The sequence below is a fragment of the Cyprinus carpio genome, chromosome B3 (assembly GCF_018340385.1).
Source record: "Cyprinus carpio isolate SPL01 chromosome B3, ASM1834038v1, whole genome shotgun sequence".
Lineage (NCBI taxonomy): Eukaryota > Metazoa > Chordata > Actinopteri > Cypriniformes > Cyprinidae > Cyprinus > Cyprinus carpio.
In genome coordinates, this window is record NC_056599.1 from 34,406,607 (window position 1) to 34,431,038 (window position 24,432).

Below are 24,432 nucleotides of genomic sequence, written 5' to 3' on the forward strand. Positions count from 1 at the left end.
TCATACTTTCCTGGACCTTGACACTGTTATTTATTTGGCAGTCTATGGGACAGTCACAAGCCTCCCGGTTTTCATCTAAAATATACTAAATTGTGTTCCGAAGATGAACAAAGCTTTTACAGGTTTGGAACGACATGGGGGTAAGTGATTAATGACAAAATTTTCATTTTGGGATGGAGTATCCCTTTAACATTTATGTGTATGTGTCACCAGCCTTCCCTTTCTGGATAACCTGTGTGGATTTATTAAAGACTGTAAGCCTTCATCTTCGTGTGTGCGTGTTCGTCGACAGACTGTTACAAGTGAGATTTTTTGAATAAATCTCTTGATGATTAAGTGAGTGACTCATAAAACCAAGAAGATCAATAAGCATGATTTATTAAAGACTGTAAGCCTAATTTTTTGCTGAGACTCAATGAATCAATTTTGTGTTCATTGTGTTGTATGTATTTGGAAAAGATTGCTTATAAAATACTCTTAATGTATTGAAAAAGATAGACAAAATGCTTGTTTTTTTTTTTTTTTTTCACAAAAAATCGAGTGTTGAGTAATTGTTCTAGGTCAATGTGTGATGTCAACAAGAAAATTATTGTTTGGGTTCTGAAGTCAAACATTCTCATTAAGAGAGGAACAATATAAAACTTTAAGAATGCTGCAGCTTTTTAATGTGAATTTCAGACAAATTTAGTTTTAGCTTTTAAATTTCAGTTTCCATTCTTGCCCCTTTTTCTATTTTTTGCTGATTGAATTTACAAAACTGTGTTTCCCAAAATAGTCATTAGTTCCACTTAACTCCATTGGTAACAACGGAACTGTTGGTAATAGTTGATCTTTGGGAGAATAGTTGCTTTTTGGTTAATTCACAGATTTGACTTATATTTTTATGTTTATTTTTTTTTATTGTTTTTTATAGTTTTATAATTTATAATTTTTATTTTTTCTTATTTTAAGGTTTTTGAGGTCAACTCAAAGGCAATCAACATCTAAGCGAATAACGACTCACATTTTGCTGTTTATCACAAAAATTTCATAACAAATTGGAGTATACTGCACAAGTCATATTGAATACAAACTTAATACTGTACTTTCATGCTGCTTTTGCTTTTTATGAATCTTTGACAAATCAGACCCCATTGAGTTTGGAAGGGTGAAGTAATCATTTAAAGCCAAACCCACACTTGTGATACTAGGAGTGCATCTATGATAACTAAAATGTTTTCAGTAGCTTGTAAAACAGAGCTTTTGTTTTCCTACATTTGAATGAGATATTGGGATGGTGGCACGATGAGAGCCACTCACGTTCTTCTGTATGGCAGTGGTCATCGTTTAAAGCCATGAGAGCAGTGAAGTGTGTGATGAAGAGTCATTCCCTCTCTCTCTTGGTTTCTGTGGAAATATATTCCTGCACTCAGCTCTAATATTCTTAATCGTTCCACAGCTCTTTTCCCTTTTCTGTCACATGCTTTCTAATCCCTCCCGCAAGCCTATTTACTCCGATTTCATATCCCTGAGTGAGCTTTTGCTAATTAAAGCACACACACACACACACACACACACACACACACACACACACACGCACACACACACACACGCGCGTGACATAAATTAAATCTGCTCTCATCCCTGAGCTGTTGTGAGACACAGAGGAGACACAGTAAGACAAGACAGAGTGTGTCTGTGCTATTAGATTGTGAGTGTGAAGTGTGGAGCAGGTGAAAAAAACAGGATATGTTTATTGATCTTTATTTATATAATTTTCTCATCACAGAATGCTGAAAGCAAGGTATTAAATTTTCAAGAGAAAATTGAGAATTCATTATTTTTTAATTCTATCCTGCATGTACCTTCTTATTTATTTATTTTTTTCTCAAGTGACTTCATCCAGTGGCACTATATGCAAAGCTCGTTTTAATTTCACTGATATGGCACTTCACTTGGTAGGGAAGGACTTCAGTAGTTTTTGTTTTGACATGCCGAATATATCCACACCTGCACTCATAAGGTGGGCATTCACTGCGACTAATCATCATCACTAATGTTCGTTGGAGAGGTAAGGCAAAGAATTTTGATTCTTGTTTGTTTATTTTTTAAGAATTTTATCCAAACTACCTGCAGTTTGCATTCACTTAATGAGAATACATTATAAAACACTTGAATATCACACACACCTGCTTCGGTTAATCCATAGACTGGCATGTGTGGGTGTGCTTTCTAGCTACATTGTTAACAATGCCATACTTTTATTGCTCATATTTATAGTTGAGGTAGTTATCAACCGTCTTGCAAAAGTAGCAGCTACCTTGTTGTCTTCAATCCTCTTCTTACAGGGCCACTGTACTGCAGAATTTAGCTTCAAGCATAATTATACACATCTGAGCCAAAGTAATCAATGTCTTCAGACTCTCTATGTAGAAACTTCTAGGCAAGTGTGTTGGTGCTGGTTGGAGCTAAAATTTGCAGGACACTCCAGAAGCAGTATTGGACACCACTGACAGTAAACATACCATCAACTGCCAAGAAAACCCTAGCGACCACTTTGAACACCTAGAAACTGCTAGGCACACTCTAGCTTCTACTACTTTTAACATCTTATAAACCACCTATAACACCTTAGCATTAGCAACCACACAATCTTAATCGCAAACAGAAAAGTTAATCAACCATCCAGAACACCATAAGAACCACTAGCAAAACTTGGCTATAATATTATTTTGCAAATAATCTAAAATTGCAAAAATTACAAAAGCATGTTTTAGCAAACTTCAGTTTGCTAGATCAAACAATTCTAAATCCATGTCCCAACATTCTGCATATGTGGGTTTCTATGAAGAGAATGCGACTTTATTCTTCTGCCAATTAGTGATAACACATCTGTCTGTTCTGCAGGAGGAAGCCACTAACTAACACTGCTGGAAACATTTCTTCCAGCTTTTCAGAACAGAAGATTCTCAACTCTTAGAAGGCAGATGCACTGTATTGATCCCTGAGGAGAAGTTCAGGAGTAATGAGCAGTCTTAGCAGAGGATGAAGGATCTGTTGACCTCTAGGTGTTGTGCCCAGTATGCATCTACTGCCTCACTCAGCCTAAACTCAGCCCAGATGGGACTGAAACCCACAATCCTTGGTTCAGATGGCTTATGTCTTATGCACTAAGCCAACGGGGCTTACAGCATGCTACAATACCAAGCCACAGTCAATCACAGTGGTGCACTTTTCCATATTCAGGAGCTTGCAGCCAGCAGTGAATGTTTACCCAACAGCCTGCACTGACTCAGAGTGTTTACCTATCAGCGTGCTGCTTGAAGCTTATCTTGGAGTCTCCAAAAGATGCAATAGACTCTGAGTTCGCTGAAGGTTGTGTTAAGTGTTATCACAACTGTGAAAGTTGTATTAAGTGTTGCCATTGGCTTCCCTTACGAAGTATTACATGTGCAACTTGGTACTTTATTATTCGTGAACAAAAGAATACCTTTAACGTGTGGCAAAAGGGGAGAATCGTGGAAAACAGGATTACTCTGCACACTGCCTGGCCAAAAAAAATAAATAAAAAGGATCTAAATAAGAAAATACTGCAGAGTTTAGGATGCAAAACTGATGTGTACCCATGTCCATATTCCAGGATGAAAATGTCAAGATCCACCAGGCTGAATTTGTAAAACAGTGGTTCAGTGAACATGAGTAATCATTTTCTTGTATGAATTGGCCACCACAGAGTCCTGGGCTTAACCTCATTGAGAGTCTTTAGGATGTGCTGGATGTGACTTCACAGAGTGGTTCGATTCTCCTATTGTTAATACAAGATCTTGGCCAAAAATTAATGCAGCTCTTGATGGAAATAAATTTGGTGAAGTCGCATGATGTTGTCGATACTATGCCACAATGAAAGCTAAATGCAGTCTAATTAAATATTTGTCTCTACTCAAAAACCTAATTTAGATTTACAAATCGTCACAGTATTGTCATCACGACCATGAGCACATCCAGCATAAACCAATACAGATTAGTGCTGGTCTAGCTGGTGGACCAGCATTGTCGTGCAGTTCTCAAGCAAAACAGAGCTGGTTTGAGCTCTTGCCATGGTAGGAACTAGCAAACTACAATCAGCTTCCATGCTGGTCAGAGTTTGCAAAAGATACCTTATGCTGACCAGCAATGCTGGGTTTTTCAGCAGGCATATGACAATTCAGTATCCAGAAACTTGGCCTAGTCTGTTATAAACTAAAGCCCCTTCCCAAATACCATCCTCATCCCTTGTGTTACCACAATTTATTGACTAAAATGATACAAAGGTTGTTGGGTTGTAGACCCAACATAGCACAATCCCATAGTCTCATTTATGGATCTACACTAGTCTCCACAATAGGTTTAGACTGGTCGGTCAAGGATTTATTGGTTTGTTCAACTGTAATGGTCAGAGTCAGGATGGAAAATGGTCATGGAAATCTTGACTGTAAATCTGTAAATATTTTGTGATAGAGAATACTATTATTCTATTAATATAGTATTACTGTATTACTTAAACCCATTCACCCACACATAACATGTATAATGGCCTTAAGGATTTCTAACACAGACACCTGCATACATGCATACACTAGATCCTTCCAAGATCCGGCTCCAGTCAGCAGTATACAGCCGCATGTGGGTGTCATGAATCACTCTATCAGCCCTCGCCGTTTAACAAATAGGGGATTTTCAGTAAGCTAATAAATACATCAGGAAGCTGAGGCGGCATACGTTAGTGGGATTAGTAGGCACACGCTTTTCACATCGTTCACTGATCCAGAGCTTTGAAAATGGTGTCTGCATTAAAGTCAACCTTAGAAGAGCACAAAGATCAAATGTATCGCTTAAGGTTCAGAAGGGTTTTGGGAAACAGGGATAATGATTTTACATCTCAGCTGGGATTATACTGTGGTATAGTGAACATACTTTGAAATGTGTACTACTGTAATTCCTATAGACACTTTTTGCCAATCTGGAGACTAGTTTCATTGGATAAAACATGGAACAAGGCCTTAATGAATTTGCATGCTGCTAAGCTTGTTTATGCTGGTTGTAGTGCTGCTAGTAGACCAGCACAGACATGATCTTTAGTTGGTCAAGAAGGGGTCAGAATCTGTTTTTAAGTCAAGACATAGTTTAAGAAGATCTGAATGTCTTAGACCATGTAAATATGCTTTCCTTTAGGGTGAATGAAGACTGCTGGATAAAGTACTGAAAGCGGCACTTAAGTAAAAGTACAGATGCCTTACTAGAAAATGACTTTGGTAGAAGCTGAAGTCACTGTTTAGAATGTTACTTGAGTAAAGTCTTAAAGTATGTGATATTTATTGCACTCATGTATGAAAATTATTTTTATTTATTTTTTTAAATCAAAAGTAAAAAGCACAAGTAAATGCAAAATGGAAAAGAATCAAATAAACATATTTAAAAGATATTTATACACAGTTTGGGTAGCATTATTCAAAAAGTTTAGTTTTAACCCTTTCCTTTATTTTGTATCTTTGGGTAAGAATAAGAAACTCTTCATCTGGTAGCTATTTTTTTCTTTCATTCCAACATATAAAAACATTTCTGGAATCTGCATCTGCAGTGGCATTTAGATGTATTTACAGTTTAATGTAGCTCATTGGGGACAATGGGTGTATTTAACCTGCAGTTACAAATGCATAAATAATGCTTCATTTTAAACATAAAACCGCCTGTGGGTGAAAGCAAGTGACTGTTAATGAGTGAGTCATTGAGATTCAAAGGATTCATTCAAACGGCTGATTCATTCCGGAACAAAGCATTTGTCTATGTTAATAAGTAAGTCACTGAATCATTCATTCAACCGATTCATTAAAAAAGCTGATTCATTCAGTAAGGAAACAGTGTCCATTGCTCAGAGATGCAAAACCGTGTACCATGTAAATAAATACTTGAATTTACTAAAAAAAAATTAAGGTAAGTGGTTACAATGAATTTATTTTAGCTACAATTAAATAAACAAATTTAGTTGACTAACTTTTAACATAGTATCACTTTTTTCAGTGAAGGTGTTCTTCTGACTTTATTTTTTTAGTAAGTACCGAATATGGTTCAAGTAACTGTATCAGAGTAAAAGTTAACATTTTATTTGAGAAATGTAGTGAAGTAAAGGTCAAAGTTGACGGAAATATAAAACTCAAGTAAAGTACAGATACTCCCTAAATACTTAAGTACTGTAATGAAGTATTATTACTGCGTTACATTGCACCACTGCTGGTTTCATGTTAGTGTTTTGCAAAGCTCTGTAAAACACTCAAAATGTTCTCTGGTCCAGAGACATGATAGAACAGATTGGATCGTGTTCACAAATTGGCACGGACCAAAAAATGTAGCCCCAGTGTGGTAGTAGTTGAATCTAATCTCAGGTTCAAGTAAGGACAGATGCCAAATGCTCTTCAGTCCATGAAAGACTAAGGCCCTGTCCACACGGAGACGCGTTTAGTTGTAAACGCATACATTTTGTATCGTATAGGCATTTCGTCCACACGGATCCGGCATTTTGGGATAGTGAAAAATTAGCATTTTCGTGTGGACAGCGAATCTGTATATTTTCTGAAACGATGACGTCATCAGCCCATGTCTCGCCCCTAGTCAGACACCGCTACGTCACGTAACAGCAACAAAAACATGAACAAACACTGAACGATCGTCTCCGTTTTTAGTGTATCTCCTATCTGTATATTTTCTACGTTTTTTTAGACGGGAGGGGGGGGGGGGGTGGGGGGGGGTATCTGGGGGGCTTGGTAAAAGCTCTGGCTTCATGTTGACGTAGCCTAAGACTGAAAATACATGCTTGGACTCATGGCGGATTCCAGTCAACAGTACAACAACACTAGCTGGCTGACCTGGTTTCATTTGGAAGTAGAATAAGTCTGGATGGCTGCGTTTTGTGTGGACATAAGTTTTCTAAAACTTCAAGAAGGTAGATCTACCTTTTTGAGACATATGACTTCTCATCAGATTAAAAACCCAATAACCACCACGTATCATGTAATATACGTATAAGCAAATGCTGGTGATTTTCTCATGGACAGTAATGACTGAACTGTGCTAACGTTTTTGGTATCTGGAAAGTTCTGACTGTATAATAGGGTTGATTAACCCTCTGGGGTAAGAGGTGAACACAAAAGGAAAAGTTTTTTTGAATTTTTTTTCTTATAATTTTGTTGTGCATCTTATTGTTGTTAGATTTTATGAGATTAAGGAATGACGTAAAGAAATATTCTTTAACCCACTACATGGCCTCTGTCAAAAATCTCAAAGTAATTTTGTGTTAACCCTCAATATAGTGTATACAATCCAGACTTTGAAGTATAAAATATGGCATATGAATGGTACTTGTTTTATCAACCCAAATATTTTGAAAGTATAAAATTGCATGTTGGAATATGGATGTTACTTGTTTTTCAAAATTTTTTTTAATTTTTTACTTTATTTTCTCTGTGATGTGTTCTGTGTTTTATTCATGATTTGAATTTGAATTAATGGTAGTGGTAGGCTTAAGATAGTATTAGTAAGAATAAGAGTTGCAGATGGGTTTTGAAGTATGCATCTGAGCAGGCTTTCTCAGTTAATATTTCTTCTGGGGAAAAATAAATAAATAATCCAAACTATGGTTAGTTTTCTGTTCTTAATTTGCCACCACAATGGTTGATTTCTGCTTGTCTAGCTAGTCTGGTTATGGTTTTGAGCAGCTTAACACCATCTAAACATAATTCAACCAGCAAAGTCCAGCAGTATGCTGTTTTTTTTTTTTTTTTTTTTCAGTTTTTCAAGGGCATTGTACACAACCTTTTAAAGATAACTTTATGAAGCTATATTATTAAGTGGAGTAATGCAAAGTCAAAGTAATCATTAAGTAATTATGCTGCTAACACTTACATTAAAATGTAAACAGTAAGTGAAAAGGGGCTCTGAGGTTTAATTTATAATGTCTCACTTATTACTTACACAAAATGTACTCATCATCGCTGCTTGCTTAAGTAATAAACAAGAGTTCAGTTTAGAGCTAAGAGCTTCTAGTTTTAATCCCTGCAGAACACGTGCCTGCTAGAACTGACAGTGTCTCTAAATTTTCTGTTTATATATATATATATATATATGTGTGTGTGTGTGTGTGTGTGTGTGTGTGTGTGTGTGTGTGTGTGTGTGTGTGAAGAGTTTAGTTCCAAAACGCAATGAACCCATTTTGATTAATTTAAGTAAAAATGTGTTTTCTTTACCAAGAAAGTGGCAAGATGAAAACAACTATTTTCTGTTTTAGACTTTCACATAGCATCTTCAGGTTATGTGGACTTTCGATATATATATATATATATATATATATTTATATATATATATATATATATATATATAATATATATATATATATATAATAATTTTCTATACTCTTGACAGTAAATGAATTCACCCAGCATCCTAGTTTTCATCATTTACTTTGTACTTTGTGATCAACAAACAAGGAATGCACGATAAATCGCATGTGATTGTCATGTGCATCTCTTCAGTAAAGCCGGTCCCGTGATTAATATATATATATATATATATATATATATATATATATATTTTATATAGATATATATAATATATATAAGCAATAAATCCATGAAACTTTTTTTTCTCAAAATGCAATAAATCCACTGAATCAGTATGAAAGTTATTTTTCATATTGAAACTGATGAAAATACACAACAAGTTGATCCACATATCTTATTTATACTAATCTTATATACAGACACTAGACTAAAAATACATTCATCAGTCATCGCTTCCAAAATGAATTCAACGGGTCATCTTGTTAATTCTATAAATTAATTACCGCAATAAAATAAAATTTCATCACGAACAAGAATATGAACAACATCACATTAGACCACAGAAATTCCAAAATGACATTTCCTTTACATTCAACTTCCAAAAGTGCATTCATCTTTGCCATGTTACAGTACATTCATTTAGTTGACTAGTCTTATGTGCTATATTAACAAAAGCATTAATTGCATTATTAAAAACACTAACACTGACGCAATATCGTATTCATAATTGAATGTGATTCATCTATTGAACACGATATAGCGTAGCTTGTCAATGATACATGGCTCTGTGTATTAAATGCATCTGAATAATTTCCATCTGAAAGCACGTGATGGAGATTTACCGGTACTATTAATCACAGAACCGGCTTTACTGAAGAGATGCACATGACAATCACATGCGATTTATCGTGCATCCCTTGTTTGTTGATCACAAAGTACAAAGTAGATGATGAAAACTAGGATGCTGGGTGAATTCATTTACTGTCTAGAGTGCGCCATTTACTGTCTAGAGTGCGTGGAATGGTGCGCTGTGAATAGTTGAGAGGATATATCGCATTCTGCAAAAAAAGGAGACTGGCGTTTGTCGTGGTTTGGAAAAAAGGGAGAAAACATGACCTAATAACTCTGTGGATATCGCAGTTTGCGTAAAATTAAAAATCGACTTTTCAATACCCACCAGATACAATACTGATTTTGCCGGAAACTCCGTTTTTTTTTTTTAATGGTGTTTAAGCGTTTGGAACCAAACTCTTCACACACACACACACACACACACCAACACACACACACACACACACACATATATCTTATATATATATAGATATATTATCAAACTCTTCACATATATATTAAATTGAAAGACATTGAAACAAATCCAGTGTTCTTTTACTTCAGTTAAAATACAGAAAAGTGTTTCAGATGTTTGTCTGATCATCCTCAACTAGCGCCCTGCAGGCTAAATCCAACCCATTATGCAGTTTTACACATCTTCCAATTGATTTGGATGAAATCGCTATGGGGCCTGATAAATGAGAGTACTCTCTGCACAAAATCCAGTGAGGTCAAAAGCACTCAGTGGTCATTTAATTAGCAGACCAAAGTATCTGGACCAGAATGCTTTTAAACTCTTGCTGGACATAGTTCAAAAACTGTAGATTACCATATATTACCTATCATTGTTTTGACACACATATTTGACGTTTGATATGAAATTATAACTGCTTTCGAGCCAGACCTTGTTAAGAAATTTTTGTTTGTTAAATAAGGATGGGTCACAATAGTTATATTATAACTCCTTTTTAGGATGAATTTGTTGTTGGATTTTTGTTTGTTATTCAGTCTATATTCTAATTGCATATTATTGATTGTTCTATGAACAATTCATCCATGCATTTTTTTTTCTCGTAATTAAAATTTTCATAACTCGATCTACTGGTGACATTTGTTGCATTTCTCCAATTATTTTGGATAAACACTGTTCCTTTCTTACTACTGACAACAAGTGTCCCATGTTGTATGCGTCTTAATGCCCATTCGCTTTCAAATAACCACGTAAGCTGACTAATTATACAGGCTTCCTAATTTCCAATCACTATAGCTGACCTAGTATCCATATAATCAATGGGTTCCAGTGGACCCCAACATTCTTTTCTTTCAAATATGTTAATTTGTGTTCCACACAAGACAGAAATGCATGCAGGTTTGAAACAACACGAGGGTGAGTAAACAATCACAGATTTATGCTTTGGTGAACATGTCACTTACAATGAAAGTGCACAAATCCAACTCTGAGAAGTGTTGACCCCAAAATAATGTAGGTGGAGATGCCTTCATATGGGTAAAAGAAAGTTTTGAAAGAACTTGGCTATAATGTTCTTATAGCCTACATCATTAGAAAGATGCATTCACTTCAGGATGATCTCAACAGCGAGTGGGAACAGAGAATGTCAGAGCGGAGAGTTCTGAAGGCCTACTGACCTCACAGTTGTAGATGTGTTCTGTTTAATTGGCCAGATGAGAGGCATCCACTCACTTGCACCAGCCTTGTGGGAAACAGACGGCAGGAGTTCGGAAAGCTCTGAAATTAAACTTGACTGCCAGCCTAATTGGTCCCCTTCCTGTATTGTGCTGTTTGTGTCCTTTCTCCAGATATGAGACTTGAAGTCAGTGGCCTCACCACTCATGGTCTGGAGAAAGAGAGAGAGCCTGTGCTAATGAGACGCTTTTGAAATGTTGTTGAATAAAACCCTCAGCCTGTTGTTTGTATTATGAGCAAATACAACTAATATGCCAACGAATTTGCGTTCAGTCTCCATTTAGGCTCTTTGTTTTGCCATGACTTCGTTTTTGAGCCTTTCTCAGCAGTGAGTGCATGCAGCCCTAGAGTATATTTATCTCCGTATTGTGTTTTTCCTCTGTTGAAAATGGCTGGGTCAGGCATAAATTTTTTTTATTGATTGGTTGTTGTTTGTCTGCATGGGGACTCGTGTACCTGTGGTGTCAACTGTTCTTCCATCATTTATCCTTGTGTCATTCCAAACCTTTCTTTCATTTTGTAGAACACAAAAGATGTTTACAAATTCATGGCACACTAATCTTCCCTATACAATGAAAAGTGAAGTCGGAATGGGTCTGCTGAGCTTTTAAAATGACAAAAAGGTTTAGGTTCAAATTTAAGGTATCATTGAAGCTTACTGAAAAAGCAGTGTTGTGCAAGTTTATACTTTTATTCAGCAAAGATGTATAAGCTTATCAAGTGGAAATAACTTACTACTCATAACTACTTACACATGCATATTATTTCCAATAAACTCTATTCAAAATAACCCTGAAAAAAAATGTTTCCTCAAAAATATTAAGCAACACAACTGGTTTAATTATTGATAATAAAAAATGTTTAAGAAATTAGCTTCCTACCACTGATGAACACTCTCAGCAGCTCTTAAATCTTATTAATGTTCTCATATGTCCAATTATTTGTATTACTATTTATGGTAAGTAGTGCCTTTAGGTTGAGATACAAGTCATAATGGGGTCAGATTTGAATTATGACTTGTCAGATGTTAAAACACACTGAAATTAAAACAACATAAAATAGCCTGTATAAAGCATAGACTCCATTTTCACCATATCTCAAACAGTCTAAAAGTCTATCTGTCCACAAAAACTGATAAACCAAAACCCTTCAAGCCAGTCTCTGGGAAGGTAAGCACACAAACAGGGAAATGCACACAGTCAAGAGTATCAGTGATCCCCCACCCCCCACCCCACCACAGCAATCATTGTGTTTGGTGAAAGCCATTTTGATTGCCATGCTGCTCTTGGTGCATTTCCTAGTTTCCTGTCATGTGATTGTTCAGTTAAAATAAATGCATGCTCAACATGGGTTGGTACAGTACACCAAAGTTAGGGTTGCCAACTTCAGAAAAGGAAAATAATCCCTTTTTAATTAAATATATTATATATTATATATTGTAATATACAGTATATATTACATTTTTGGAGCTTTGGTGAACTGTCTTTTGTTCTGTTTTCACATGGCAGGTACATTGTGTATATTAGACATACACAAAAATACATATACAAAATCCAAACCAAGTCCTATATACGTAAAAATGATAATTAAATATAAAGTAGTTAAAACATATATTATGTGGCAGTGTTGCGATGCAGCAATTTTTTGATACATTTCTCCAAAATATATCCTTTTGCGTTACATGAAAGAATGTGATACTGGTTTAAAATGAGTAAATTATATTTATTTTTTGAGTTAACTATCCCTTTCTTTAACTCTCCTTGATCTTTTCAGCAAGGTCTGTAAGCATAACATGTTGCTTGTTTTATCTGTCTGAACTGGCATGTCCTCATTGTTTTGTGTGACAGTGTTGGGAGGTCTGGAGTCACGTGGGGTCCTGAGAAAGATCAGCGATATGTTGGAGATAATCATGAAGAGGATCGACACCCTATCAAAAATGAGCAACAGCAGCGAGTCCCACAGACTGGAGGAGTTGAGCTCTGCTCTCCACAGGTGCAGCTTCACATTCATGATTACACACAGCAGCAGTGACATTCTTCAAGTCAGGTGTCACTTGCTGCCTTCAAGTCATGTAGGGATAATCGTATTTACGAGATGAATGCACACGAATGGTGCCACAATGTTTTAATTTCCAGTTATCTCTATGTTTATCTTTGTGCGTTAGCGCATGGTTCAACTGAAAATGAAGTTCATCATGGCTTGAGGACAAATGAATCAAGTCTGTGAAACTAAAATGTAACCAAATGAGGTTTTGGATCTGCTAATAAACAAAGTTTTAATTTTAAGAATTTAACTCGATACACTACATTGATTTGTTTCTATTTTTACAGGTGTTTTTTTTTTTTCAAGAGCTCTTTCGCTGTGTGAAAACTGGTTTGCATATATTTTGTGTATGTGATGAGGAATAGTGATAAGTCTCGCCAGGAAACATTAGCATAGCTGCTGGATAATGAAGCAACTAGCCAGCATGACCAAAACACATCTATCATCATTTGCTGTGGCTGCATGAGAATGAAATCTAATACAGAAAGAAACATAAACTGAGAAAATATAGAGATTACTCTTGACCCTCACGAAAATGCTCAGTGCATCCATTTTATTCCAGCCACAGCACTTGAACACCCATCACACCACAGTGACAAGTTCAGAGTTTGCAAGTGGGAAGTTCCCAATAGGTCTTGAAGGCAGCAGCTGTCTGAACGTTTCAGACACAGTCAACTTCTTGCCGATGAGTTAGTTAAGACACTCAGAGTTTTCAGCTGTCTCCATGGAAACAGATGCCTGTCACATCAGAAGTTCAAACGGGCGCTGGTGACATGGCTTTACTTTGTGATTTCTCCAGACATCAAAAAATCTTACAGGATAAAAACACCCACTCACCTCAGCTCTACAATCTTTGATGCGGATTAAAGTATGATGTCAACTTTCGATTTCTTCTGTTTCGCTGAAAAGTAATCAATGGAAGTGATAGTTTAAAGCTGAAGTATTCCATTCTTGCACTGGTGTCACCGATGGAACTGCAAAAATAATTCAACTGTCAAAGTATTGATGCTTACGCATATGAAACCTGGTAAATTACCGTAAATTTTTTTGGTAAATAGACAAATGCTTTACTTTTTTTTTACCGCTAAAATACCATTCACACATCAGTACCAAAATACCAATAAACTCCATGATGTCAGTCAACAGAAATTACCTTTAAATGCTTCAGCGCTTTCTTCATCTGCACGGATGAGGAGAAGCGCTTTAGTTTCATCTGTCCAACTTGACAACATTTTTTTGAATTCTGAGTGACAGGCATGAGGGAATGATTTCACAGAACAAATTTTTGCTTGAAAAAGAGAGAGAAAGAGAGAGACACTACACCACAATATTCAGTGCAGAGCCAGTAGCTGTGTTTTCATCCACCTATTTCTGTGCACATTTTGGAATTTCGCATAAAAAAAAAAAAACCTTTGTGCACACATTTGAGTAGGATAAACTTTTTATCCGATAAGGAAAAATGTGCATAAACTACGATGGAAACACATTTACCAAATAAATTCCTCCATGCGCATCGAAAAAGTCATGTAACTTTGCACTATGAGATGGGATAACGGACTAGCAGCAGACCGATCTCTTTCACAGCATCTATATGTCGTTATGGTCATTCTGAAATGCCTGAGCAAAGTCTGTCGTCAAAGTATTTCTGTATAACTGTCTTCACGACTGTGTTCCCAAACAGCTGCATCCACCTCCGAAAGCATTGACAGCATTTATTGTGTTATGTCTGCTCGCTCTAGGGTGCAAGTAATTTATATCATACATGAAAATTATTATATTCAGTGGCTTCTCCTATATTCTTCTCGTATATTCCTATATTCATTCGCAAGTAAACATTTGTGTTAACTTATTGAGTCTTTGTAGTTTGTGTTATTGCAATACATGCTCATATACCAGTAATCTAATGTTCCGTTCATTATAACAGAAATTTACTGGTAATGTTACAACTTCTCATCCTGGAAAATTGCCATAACTCATTTACTGGCATTTTTCACAAGGTCCTGTTCCCACATGATTTCTAACTGGAAATTTACTAGTAATTTTCCATTAAAGGAGTATGTGTTACAGTTTTGGTTTGGTCAAGTATATTAGCATCGCAAATATACACACAATGCTTTTATTGTTATTTTTCATTTGTTATGTGGCAATTTAAGTTTTGTTTTTTTAAAGTTTAGGTTGTTAGTTTTGACTTTTATAAAAGTTAAGTTGAGTATAAAACATATTGATATAACAAACCCTTTCAGTCAAACACTCTCGACGCCACGTCGGTGACCAACGAAAATGGGGATATCGCTTCGATAGACCAAGGACTCGAGTGTAAATTAAACGAGCCAATGCACATTGGCATGCAATTATTGCATCCAGCTGACCGCTGATCACAGCGTGAGTATAATAAGGCAGCACAGGTGCAATGCATACCAGCTTTTCCGGCAGGGAGCCCCGAGGGTTAGTATCGTTTTGCTCAAACTGTGTCTGCTGTGAACTACGAGTTCAGCACACTCTAGTGGAAGCCCAGTGAACACAACCCGAGACGGTGCTTCAGCTAACTCCGTTTCTGCGTCGAGTGGCTTGCACACTTCAAGGCTGCATTACCCCCTGTCGTGGTTGCAAGCGGGCCAAACCCCCTGTGCACCTCAGCACTAAAAGAGCATTTCCTAAAGATGGCAAATTTCTCTAAAAGAGCTTCATGGGTGCATCTTTGTAAAGACGACGGATCGTCCTTATAAGGATGCCGTTTCATGGTCACGATTGCTGCCTCACGTGTCTGGGCAAACACGCTGAGGTAGCTTTTGTGGATGAGTCATGTTCCCACTGCGGGAAGATGACCATCTCGGAGCTGAGAACCAGGCTCCGCTACCTTCAAAAAAGGGGGCGGAGTCCCATTGCCGCGATCTGGGGCCTCGTTCTGCCTCGACCCGACAGCATGAGAACCACTTCCAGCAGTAGCATGGGCGGTTTGAGGATTACAGTGGTGGCAAACCCCGCAGGCAACCAACCCTCTGGGGACCATCACTCCTCAAAGCCTGAATTGGATCCGGAGATGACAGCTATGCTTTCCCGGGCCACCGAGAGGGTAGGGCTCGAGTGGAAATCTCCACCGCGTCCTGAGCCCTCGAGGCAGGATGATTGGTTTCTCAAGGTGGCTCGCGCTGGTTCTCAGCGCCCCAACCCGGTGCCTTTCTTCCCGGAAGTGCATGACGAGCTCATCAGGTCGTGGATGGCACCTTTTACTGCCAGAAACCGGCTGGTGGGCTCCTCCTCCCTCACCACCTTCGATGGCAAGAGGCCCCGGGACGGGTGACCCAGAGAGGTAGCCACTTTCTGGGGGATGGTGAAAGCACCTCTCCCTCCCCTGGAGGAGGGCCAGGTGGAGAATCTGGAAGATCTCGGCGAGAGAGCGGTTTTCTCTATCTCTGGGGTCCCAGGAGGGCACGGATCCTGTTGCGGCGCGGCCTTGGCGGACCTCTTGTGCATCCTCCTCCTTTGCCAGATGGCAGCAGCGGGCGGTTTGAGAGCGTCAACGAAGGCCCTACTCACACACCCTCTGCCAACCTGTGGAACCAGTTGAGCCTTGCACCCCAAAAGTCACACCCCTCTCCAGCCCCGCTCACAGCCGCCCAGTTGGGTCAAAGGGTTCACAATTCTTAAAGCCCCCTGCGGGTACTGCTCATTCTGTTGGTCCCGCTTGTATGGTTTCTAAGCAAACCTGGTCAGCGCTACCCAGCCCGTCTCGCTGGCTTTGCAGACCATCAACCTCGGCTATGCGACTCAGTTCGCCCGCCGTCCCCTCAAATTCACTACAGTGAAGATTGTCCCGATCCCCCCTGTTGGTGGGTAGAGATCGCAGTCCTACTGGCGAACGGACGCGATACAAGCCGGTCCCTCCAGCCGATATGAGGATGGGGGTTTTACAGCCCTTACTTCATTGTATCCAAGATAGGCAGGGGTTAAGACCAATCTTGGATCTGTGAGTTTTGAACCGGTTCCTTCAGGCTAGCTACGTTAGAGATGTTGATGAATAAAGCGCATTTCGGGTGCCATCCGTCCCCGAGACCGGTTTGCAGCGATCGACCTGAAGGATGCGTTTAATGGGGTATTGACTGTGTGCAATGACCTTTTCTGTGGTTTTCGTCACAGCTGGGCAATGATCAGTACAAGGATCCTGGTAATGTGGTGTCATTGCCTCCCCCGTGTCTTCACGACCGTGGGGAAGGTGGACTTTTGTAGTGGTCAATATCTAGACACAACCCATGATACTAACACAATCTTGGGAGTTAGTTGTGCAAGCACCAGGGACCTGGTCTCTGGCACCTCAGCCTGGTGGGCCTTTGTTTTCAACTTGGGTTACTGAGCAAAACTAAAGTTCCTTAGAGTATAAAATGGAGGTTAATAACAGTTCCTTTCCGTCCCCCACTCTACACCACGTCGGTGACCGACGAAAATGGGAAAATCGCTTCGATAGACCCATCTACAGCCTTGTACATTCAACTGAGCCAAAGCACATTTCATTGCAAACTTGCATCCTGCTTGCATGGCCTCCATTAACAGCTTGGGGATAATAAGGATTTTCGGTCGACGATGCATACCTAGAGTTTTCCCGCTTCGGAGCTCTGACGTTAGTAATCCTGCCTTAAGATGCTACATAGACTAGACACAAAGCTTCAGGGACCTCAGACCAGCTCTTTGTCTGTCACGGAGGCTCGGCAGAAGGGAAATGCCATCTCTAAGCAGAGTTTGGCGAGACTGGATTGTGGAGCCATAACCCTGGCTTATCAGGCACCGGTGTGGCCCTGCCCATTCAGGCTGCAAGGTTGCAAGTAGAAGTGTTGCATACTCCTGGGCGCTGGCTCGTGGTGCCTTGCTCACAGAATTTTTAAGAGCTGTGGGCTGCATTTCCTAACAAGTTTGCAAATTTCTATAGCTTCGTTCAGAGACGGTATCCTCCCCCTTCTGAACCCCAAATGGGTAGTGGCAGCGGAGCCCCGGTTAGTGTCGCTACCTTCTAAAAAGGGGGGCAGAGTGTCCGTATCTAGGCTCATTTCTGTTGAGATCCTCGATAAACACCTAGGCAGCTGGACACGGTGGAACATACGGCACCAGGCCTTCAGTGATGGAATCTGTGAGAACCATGGAACCCTCTGGGTTCCATATTGAGACCAAAGCGGTACTCGTATGCGTATAGATGACGGTATAGCTTTAGAACCCGTGTTTCCCCGGCAGAGGGTTCTGCCTTTGAAAGAGGGTTTGAATCACCTCGAATTTCTCCATATTGTTTTGGTTTCTAAATGGATGCTATATGTGTATTTGCAACCCGATGACCTCCTTCGGGAAGGATGGGGACGAGCGCAGCGTCCCCAGGCCACGTCCCTTTCGCCATGGTTGCTGTACCACGCTGAGCTGGTGGGTCTCGGCTCTGCTCCTCAGCGAAAAGCTGGCAAGCATTGCACCTGGTGCCTTATTAGACTCACGCCGTGATCAGCGGCATGCTGGATGCAATAATTGCATGCCAATGTGCATTGGCTCGTTTAGTTTACACTCGAAGTAGATCGGACGAGATCGAGAGCGTTTTATCCCATTCTGGGTCCCACCGACGTGGCGTCTCCATTCCCTCCTTTAGGGAACGAGGGTTACCATATGTAACCAAGACGATTTCAGTAGCCAGCATCTGTAGCCATATCTGACTCAAATTCAAGTTTTGTAGACTGAACACCATGAAATCAGATGAAATGAGTTATTAAGAACAACAATATGGTTAAAATCCCATTAAAAACAGGTTTTTGGACATTTGTCTCAATCTGAATAATATAAGATCCAATACTGATTTATTTATTTATTTTTGTCGATGTAGTATGTACTGTATGTACTGTAGTGTCATATATAATGTACAGTCTACAGTCATGCCAGATCTCATTTTTGTTCACTCTTTCACCATGTAGTGAACTATGTGCCGTTTGCTATATAGTAAATAGTGAATGACTTGACATGTTCGTGAAGATGTAAAATACAGCAATGCCTCAAGAGCGCTGTACTTTGTGTTGTTGCAGAAGAAAGTTTCTGGGCAACATATTATTTCCAAAGTAATTATAACAGAAACTAACGTAGATATAACGGATATTGACTACACCGTCTGAACAAACGGCTCCAATGTCAACACTCACGAAATACAGTAGAGATTGAATTGGGTGTAGTATCAGCAAAGCCTTAGAACTTCTGTTTTTGAAATGTGTCTGTTGGACTGAAAAATCACAACTGACGTTTTTTCTAAAGTTGATTTGATTGGTGTGGATGAAAGACCACAGGAGGTAAAAAGCTCTGACAGTATCTAAAAAAAGAAATCTCCGCAGTGCAGATATTGCGGAAGTCAAACATGCATGTGACAGCTCCGCCTGAACACTTTATTGTCTTTGGGTGTGAAGTCAGATAGGTCAGGGTTCAGATGGCGTGTTTTTCTGAGCGTTCAGCTTTGTGCCGTGCGGAGGTGACATTTATTGGAAGTGACAGAGTTGCTCACAGAGGGGGGCTGTTTGCTTCACCGTGTTGCTGATGTAGCTGCAGGGCACGGGGTTGCAGGCGGTTCATGTGAGCTGTATTATAAAGAAATCAAGCTCTTGGTGTGAAACAAAGATGACAATGCATCCCTTAAGCTTGCTGAAAGACATTTTTTCTCTCTCTGAAAGAGATTTTTCAAGTCACTTGAGATACCTGAAATAAAACCTATTGAGGTTTTATTGAAATACTTTTAGATGCAAGTGAAAAATATACTCAAAAATAACTAGAATTGTACAAAGCTTGAAAAGTACAGTGGGTACAGAGACAACAGTGACAGGTTTTTTTTTTTTTTTTTTTTGAATTAGTTTTTGTTTTTAGGATTTTGTACTTAAAAGTTATAGTGCAAAGTAAATTGAAGTAAACTAGGAACTAGTTTGAATTGTACTTAAGCAAATGCATAAGCATTTGAACTCTGGTATGTGTACAGTCACAGTTCTTGCTTACATTGAAACAAAGAGTTCTTTGGATTATTCTCTACTTCAAGATTCTCATTGCGGCTTGAGTGCTATGTGCTATCTATCTATCTGTCTGTCGGTCAGTCGGTCGGCCGGTCAGTCTGTCTGTCTGCCTGTGTCTGTCTGTCTGTCTATCTTTACTTGAGTACTGAACATCTGAACTTGAAAATTTTTGATTATTTGACCATTCTGTCTTTTTTTATTCTTTAAGGGCTAATATATTGCCAAATATTTTAATCATTTATTTGGTTGTAAATGCAGATAATTCTACTGTAATTTGGCCATTTTCAGTGTCTATCAACAGTCTTACACATTTTTGTATTCAAATATTAGTAAACTGACTTTCAGATATTAGTAAATTGACTGTTGGGTAATTGTTCTAAAATAATGAAAATAATTTAAGCATGCTGTATTGCACATAATTGTGCCATTATTGCTGGACAACAGTTGTTCAGATGCTTGATAATACTAAATACTTTAGTACTGGAGTACTCAACCAATACCTGCAATTCTGTTAAGGCTCATTTCAGCCTTGTCTTTCAGCATTATGGGGCAGTGAAGCATAATGGATAAAGATCTGAGCTAAAAACTCAAGTGTTCAAACTCAGGGATAGGTGATTCTTCTGTAGCATTACTGTGTATCCCATCACTAACTGTTCATTCATAACTTTGCACAAATTATTTATACTTAACGCCAAGGTATAGGTGATTTGGTAAAAAAAAAAAAAAAAAAAATCTTTTTATTATTGTTATGCTGTTTTAAAGTCTCTTCACATCCCCATAGCAATCACTAAGTTAAGTGGTCTAAATATCTAGATTATAATATATATAATCTGTTGAAGGCCTATAACCATAAAATGTTCACCCAATCATATCCCTCAGTCCGAGGGCTATGATAGGCTGTCCTTCCTGCCTGTCATCGTATGTATTTGCATATCTTGTGCAGACATGATATGTCATCAGCGCATTCATTATTCAGACCGAGTGAGAATGGAAGGCGTTATTATTGTAATATTATACATGCTGTATTGTAATGTTTTCTCACTGGTGAATAAGACATGAGGTAATCTGACAGTGTTGCATTCAGTCCTCCACCAACGCTGTCTCTCATCGTGTCTCTGTTATCCTCTGGTCTGCCGGATCGCGTTCATGTGTTTTGGAGGTGTGGCTTTGGAGAGTGATTTGCAGGGAGGTTGGGATCTTATGCTTTCAAACCCTACCTTTAAATACTGAAATGTTTTTTGATTGTGTTACGATCACTAGCTGGTGTGCCCATGAACTCCATTAGCCATGAGCCCGGACTCACTTGCTTTTGTTCTCTGGGCACCATTTCCCATGTGTTACTTGCCTCTCATGTGATCTTGTCATGTGCTACCCTTGTCTGTGGTTCCTTGGATGCATGTGTCATGTTCTGATTGGTTCCTTGGGTCTAGTATAAAAGTTGCTCACACACACCCAAGATCGCTGATTATTGAATAATTTACCCCTTAGTTTACCTGTGTTTTTTTTATCCTTGTTCTGTTTCCTAGTTTTTTTTTTTTTATTGATTGCTGCCTGCCCTGACCTTTGCCTGTTTGTGGATTACTCTTTTGCCTCTGCCTTAGATTATACTGTTTGCTGGTGCTCGACCCTGCCTGTTTTCACTCCAACTCTGCTGTCATCCTCCCCACGTAACAGATTGTTTCACACTTTTTGTGGATTATTTTTTACTTTAATAACTTAAAATGTGACCCTGGACCACAAAACCAATTTTTTTTTTTTTTTTTTTGAGACTTGAGACTTATACATCATCTGAAATCTGAATAAATATGCTTTGATTTATGTATGGTTTGTTAGGATAGGACAATATTTGGCTGAGATACAACTATTTCAAAATCTGGAATCTGGAAAAACAAAATATTAAGAAAACCACCTTTAAAGTTGTACAAATGAGTATTATAATTGGAGTGGTTAGTAATTTTTTTTTAGTGGGCTTGGTTACTGTTTATTTTAATTGGAATTTAATTGTGTGTATTTACATCCAAAAATAAGTGCAATGTACTCATTGTGTTTTTTTTTTATGTGGGATACAAGTAAGGTTAGGGACAGGTTTGGTGGTATGTGTGGGTTAAAGGGTGGGTTAAGGTGTAAGGGATGGGTCAGTGGTGTAATTATAAATGTAATTATATAAATTAATTAAATATGTAATTACATGCAGGGTTTTTATGTAAGTGCAATGTAAAACATACGTATTTAATTAATTCTCAAAAAATTAGCATATTGTGAAAAAAGTTCATTATTTTCCATAATGTAATGATAAAAATTAAACTTTCATATATTTTATATTCATTGCACACCAACTGAAATATTTCAGGTCTTTTATTGTTTTTAATACTGATGATTTTGGCATACAGCTCATGAAAACCCAAAATTCCTATCTCAAAAAATTTGCATATTTCATCCGACCAATAAAAGAAAAGTGTTTTTAATACAAAAAAGTCAACCTTTAAATAATTATGTTCAGTTATGCACTCAATACTTGGTCGGGAATCCTTTTGCAGAAATGACTGCTTCAATGCGGCGTGGCATGGAGGAAATCAGCCTGTGGCACTGCTGAGGTGTTATGGATGGCCAGGATGCTTCGATAGTGGCCTTAAGCTCATCCAGAGTGTTGGGTCTTGCGTCTCTCAACTTTCTCTTCACAATATCCCACAGATTCTCTATGGGGTTCAGGTCAGGAGAGTTGGCAGGCCAATTGAGCACAGTAATACCATGGTCAGTAAACCATTTACCAGTGGTTTTGGCACTGTGAGCAGGTGCCAGGTCGTGCTGAAAAACGAAATCTTCATCTCCATAAAGCTTTTCAGCAGATGGAAGCATGAAGTGCTCCAAAATCTCCTGATAGCTAGCTGCATTGACCCTGCCCTTGATAAAACACAGTGGACCAACACCAGCAGCTGACATGGCACCCCAGACCATCACTGACTGTGGGTATTTGACACTGGACTTCAGGCATTTTGGCATTTCCTTCTCCCCAGTCTTCCTCCAGACTCTGGCACCTTGATTTCCGAATGACATGCAAAATTTGCTTTCATCCGAAAAAAAGTACTTTGGACCACTGAGCAACAGTCCAGTGCTGCTTCTCTGTAGCCCAGGTCAGGCGCTTCTGCCGCTGTTTCTGGAAAAAAGCACACGCCTGTGCACGGTGGCTCTGGATGTTTCTACTCCAGACTCAGTCCACTGCTTCCGCAGGTCCCCCAAGGTCTGGAATCGGTCCTTCTCCACAGTCTTCCTCAGGGTCCGGTCACCTCTTCTCGTTGTGCAGCGTTTTTTTGCCACACTTTTCCTTCCCACAGACTTCCCACTGAGGTGCCTTGATACAGCACTCTGGGAACAGCCTATTCGTTCAGAAATTTCTTTCTGTGTCTTACCCCTCTCGCTTGAGGGTGTCAATGATGGCCTTCTGGACAGCAGTCAGGTCGGCAGTCTTACCCATGATTGCGGTTTTGAGTAATGAACCAGGCTGGGAGTTTTTTAAAAGCCTCAGGAATCTTTTGCAGGTGTTTAGAGTTAATTAGTTGATTCAGATGATTAGGTTAATAGCTCGTTTAGAGAACCTTTTCATGATATGCTAATTTTTTGAGATAGGAATTTTGGGTTTTCATGAGCTGTATGCCAAAATCATCAGTATTAAAACAATAAAAGACCTGAAATATTTCAGTTGGTGTGCAATGAATCTAAAATATATGAAAGTTTAATTTTTATCATTACATTATGGAAAATAATGAACTTTTTCACAATAAGATAATTTTTTGAGAAGGACCTGTATGTACACAATAAGTGCATTGTACCAAATTATTATTATTATTATTATTATTATTATTATTATTATTATTTAAATGTAAGTACATAGTAGTTATGGCCACTTAATATAAACTGAGACCCTAATCAAAAATTATGTTTTGATATATTTAGGGTAGGGGATTTACAAAATATCTTCATGGAACATGATCTTTACTTAATATCCTAATGATGTTTGGCAAGAAAAAAAATATATAATTTTGACCTATACAATTAATTTTTGGCTATTGCTACAAATATACCCATGCTACTCATATTATTCTTATAATCAATACATAATGACATTTGAAATACATTTGAAAATATTGAACACATGGTTAAAACTTTCCAAAGCTGTTTTAATGTTACATTTAAATAGCAAAACAGTGCAAACTCTTTGTTTTAATAAAAATCAACCCTCGGGACAATTAAATGATGCAAAGTTTCCTTTCATTTTAACCCAGCTTTTTAATCTTTTAGATAATTTTTATGCTGTCAACATCAAGGGAATTAAGTTGCTACCGACTTAATTGCTCTACCATGTTTTTTCTCTCAGGGCCAAGCCTAAACATGCCGCATGTCATTTTCATTATCTCTCTACATGAATGGTGTCAGTGCAGAAGCATCGCTATTTTATGCTCCAAGCATATTTCAAACAATTAGCATGTCCAATGGGTAATCA

The 24,432-nt window shown here is 38.5% G+C and overlaps 1 protein-coding gene across 1 annotated transcript in view; it reads left to right on the forward strand.

The window, feature by feature from the left end:
* The window catches only part of LOC109054006 (alpha-1,6-mannosylglycoprotein 6-beta-N-acetylglucosaminyltransferase B-like), a 101,056-nt gene that overhangs the window by 11,755 nt on the left and 64,869 nt on the right, over window positions 1–24,432 (forward strand). Inside the window, exon 3 of the mRNA XM_042720907.1 lies at window positions 12,732–12,876. Coding sequence (XP_042576841.1) covers window positions 12,732–12,876 — 145 coding nt within the window. The remainder of the gene's footprint in view (window positions 1–12,731; window positions 12,877–24,432) is intronic.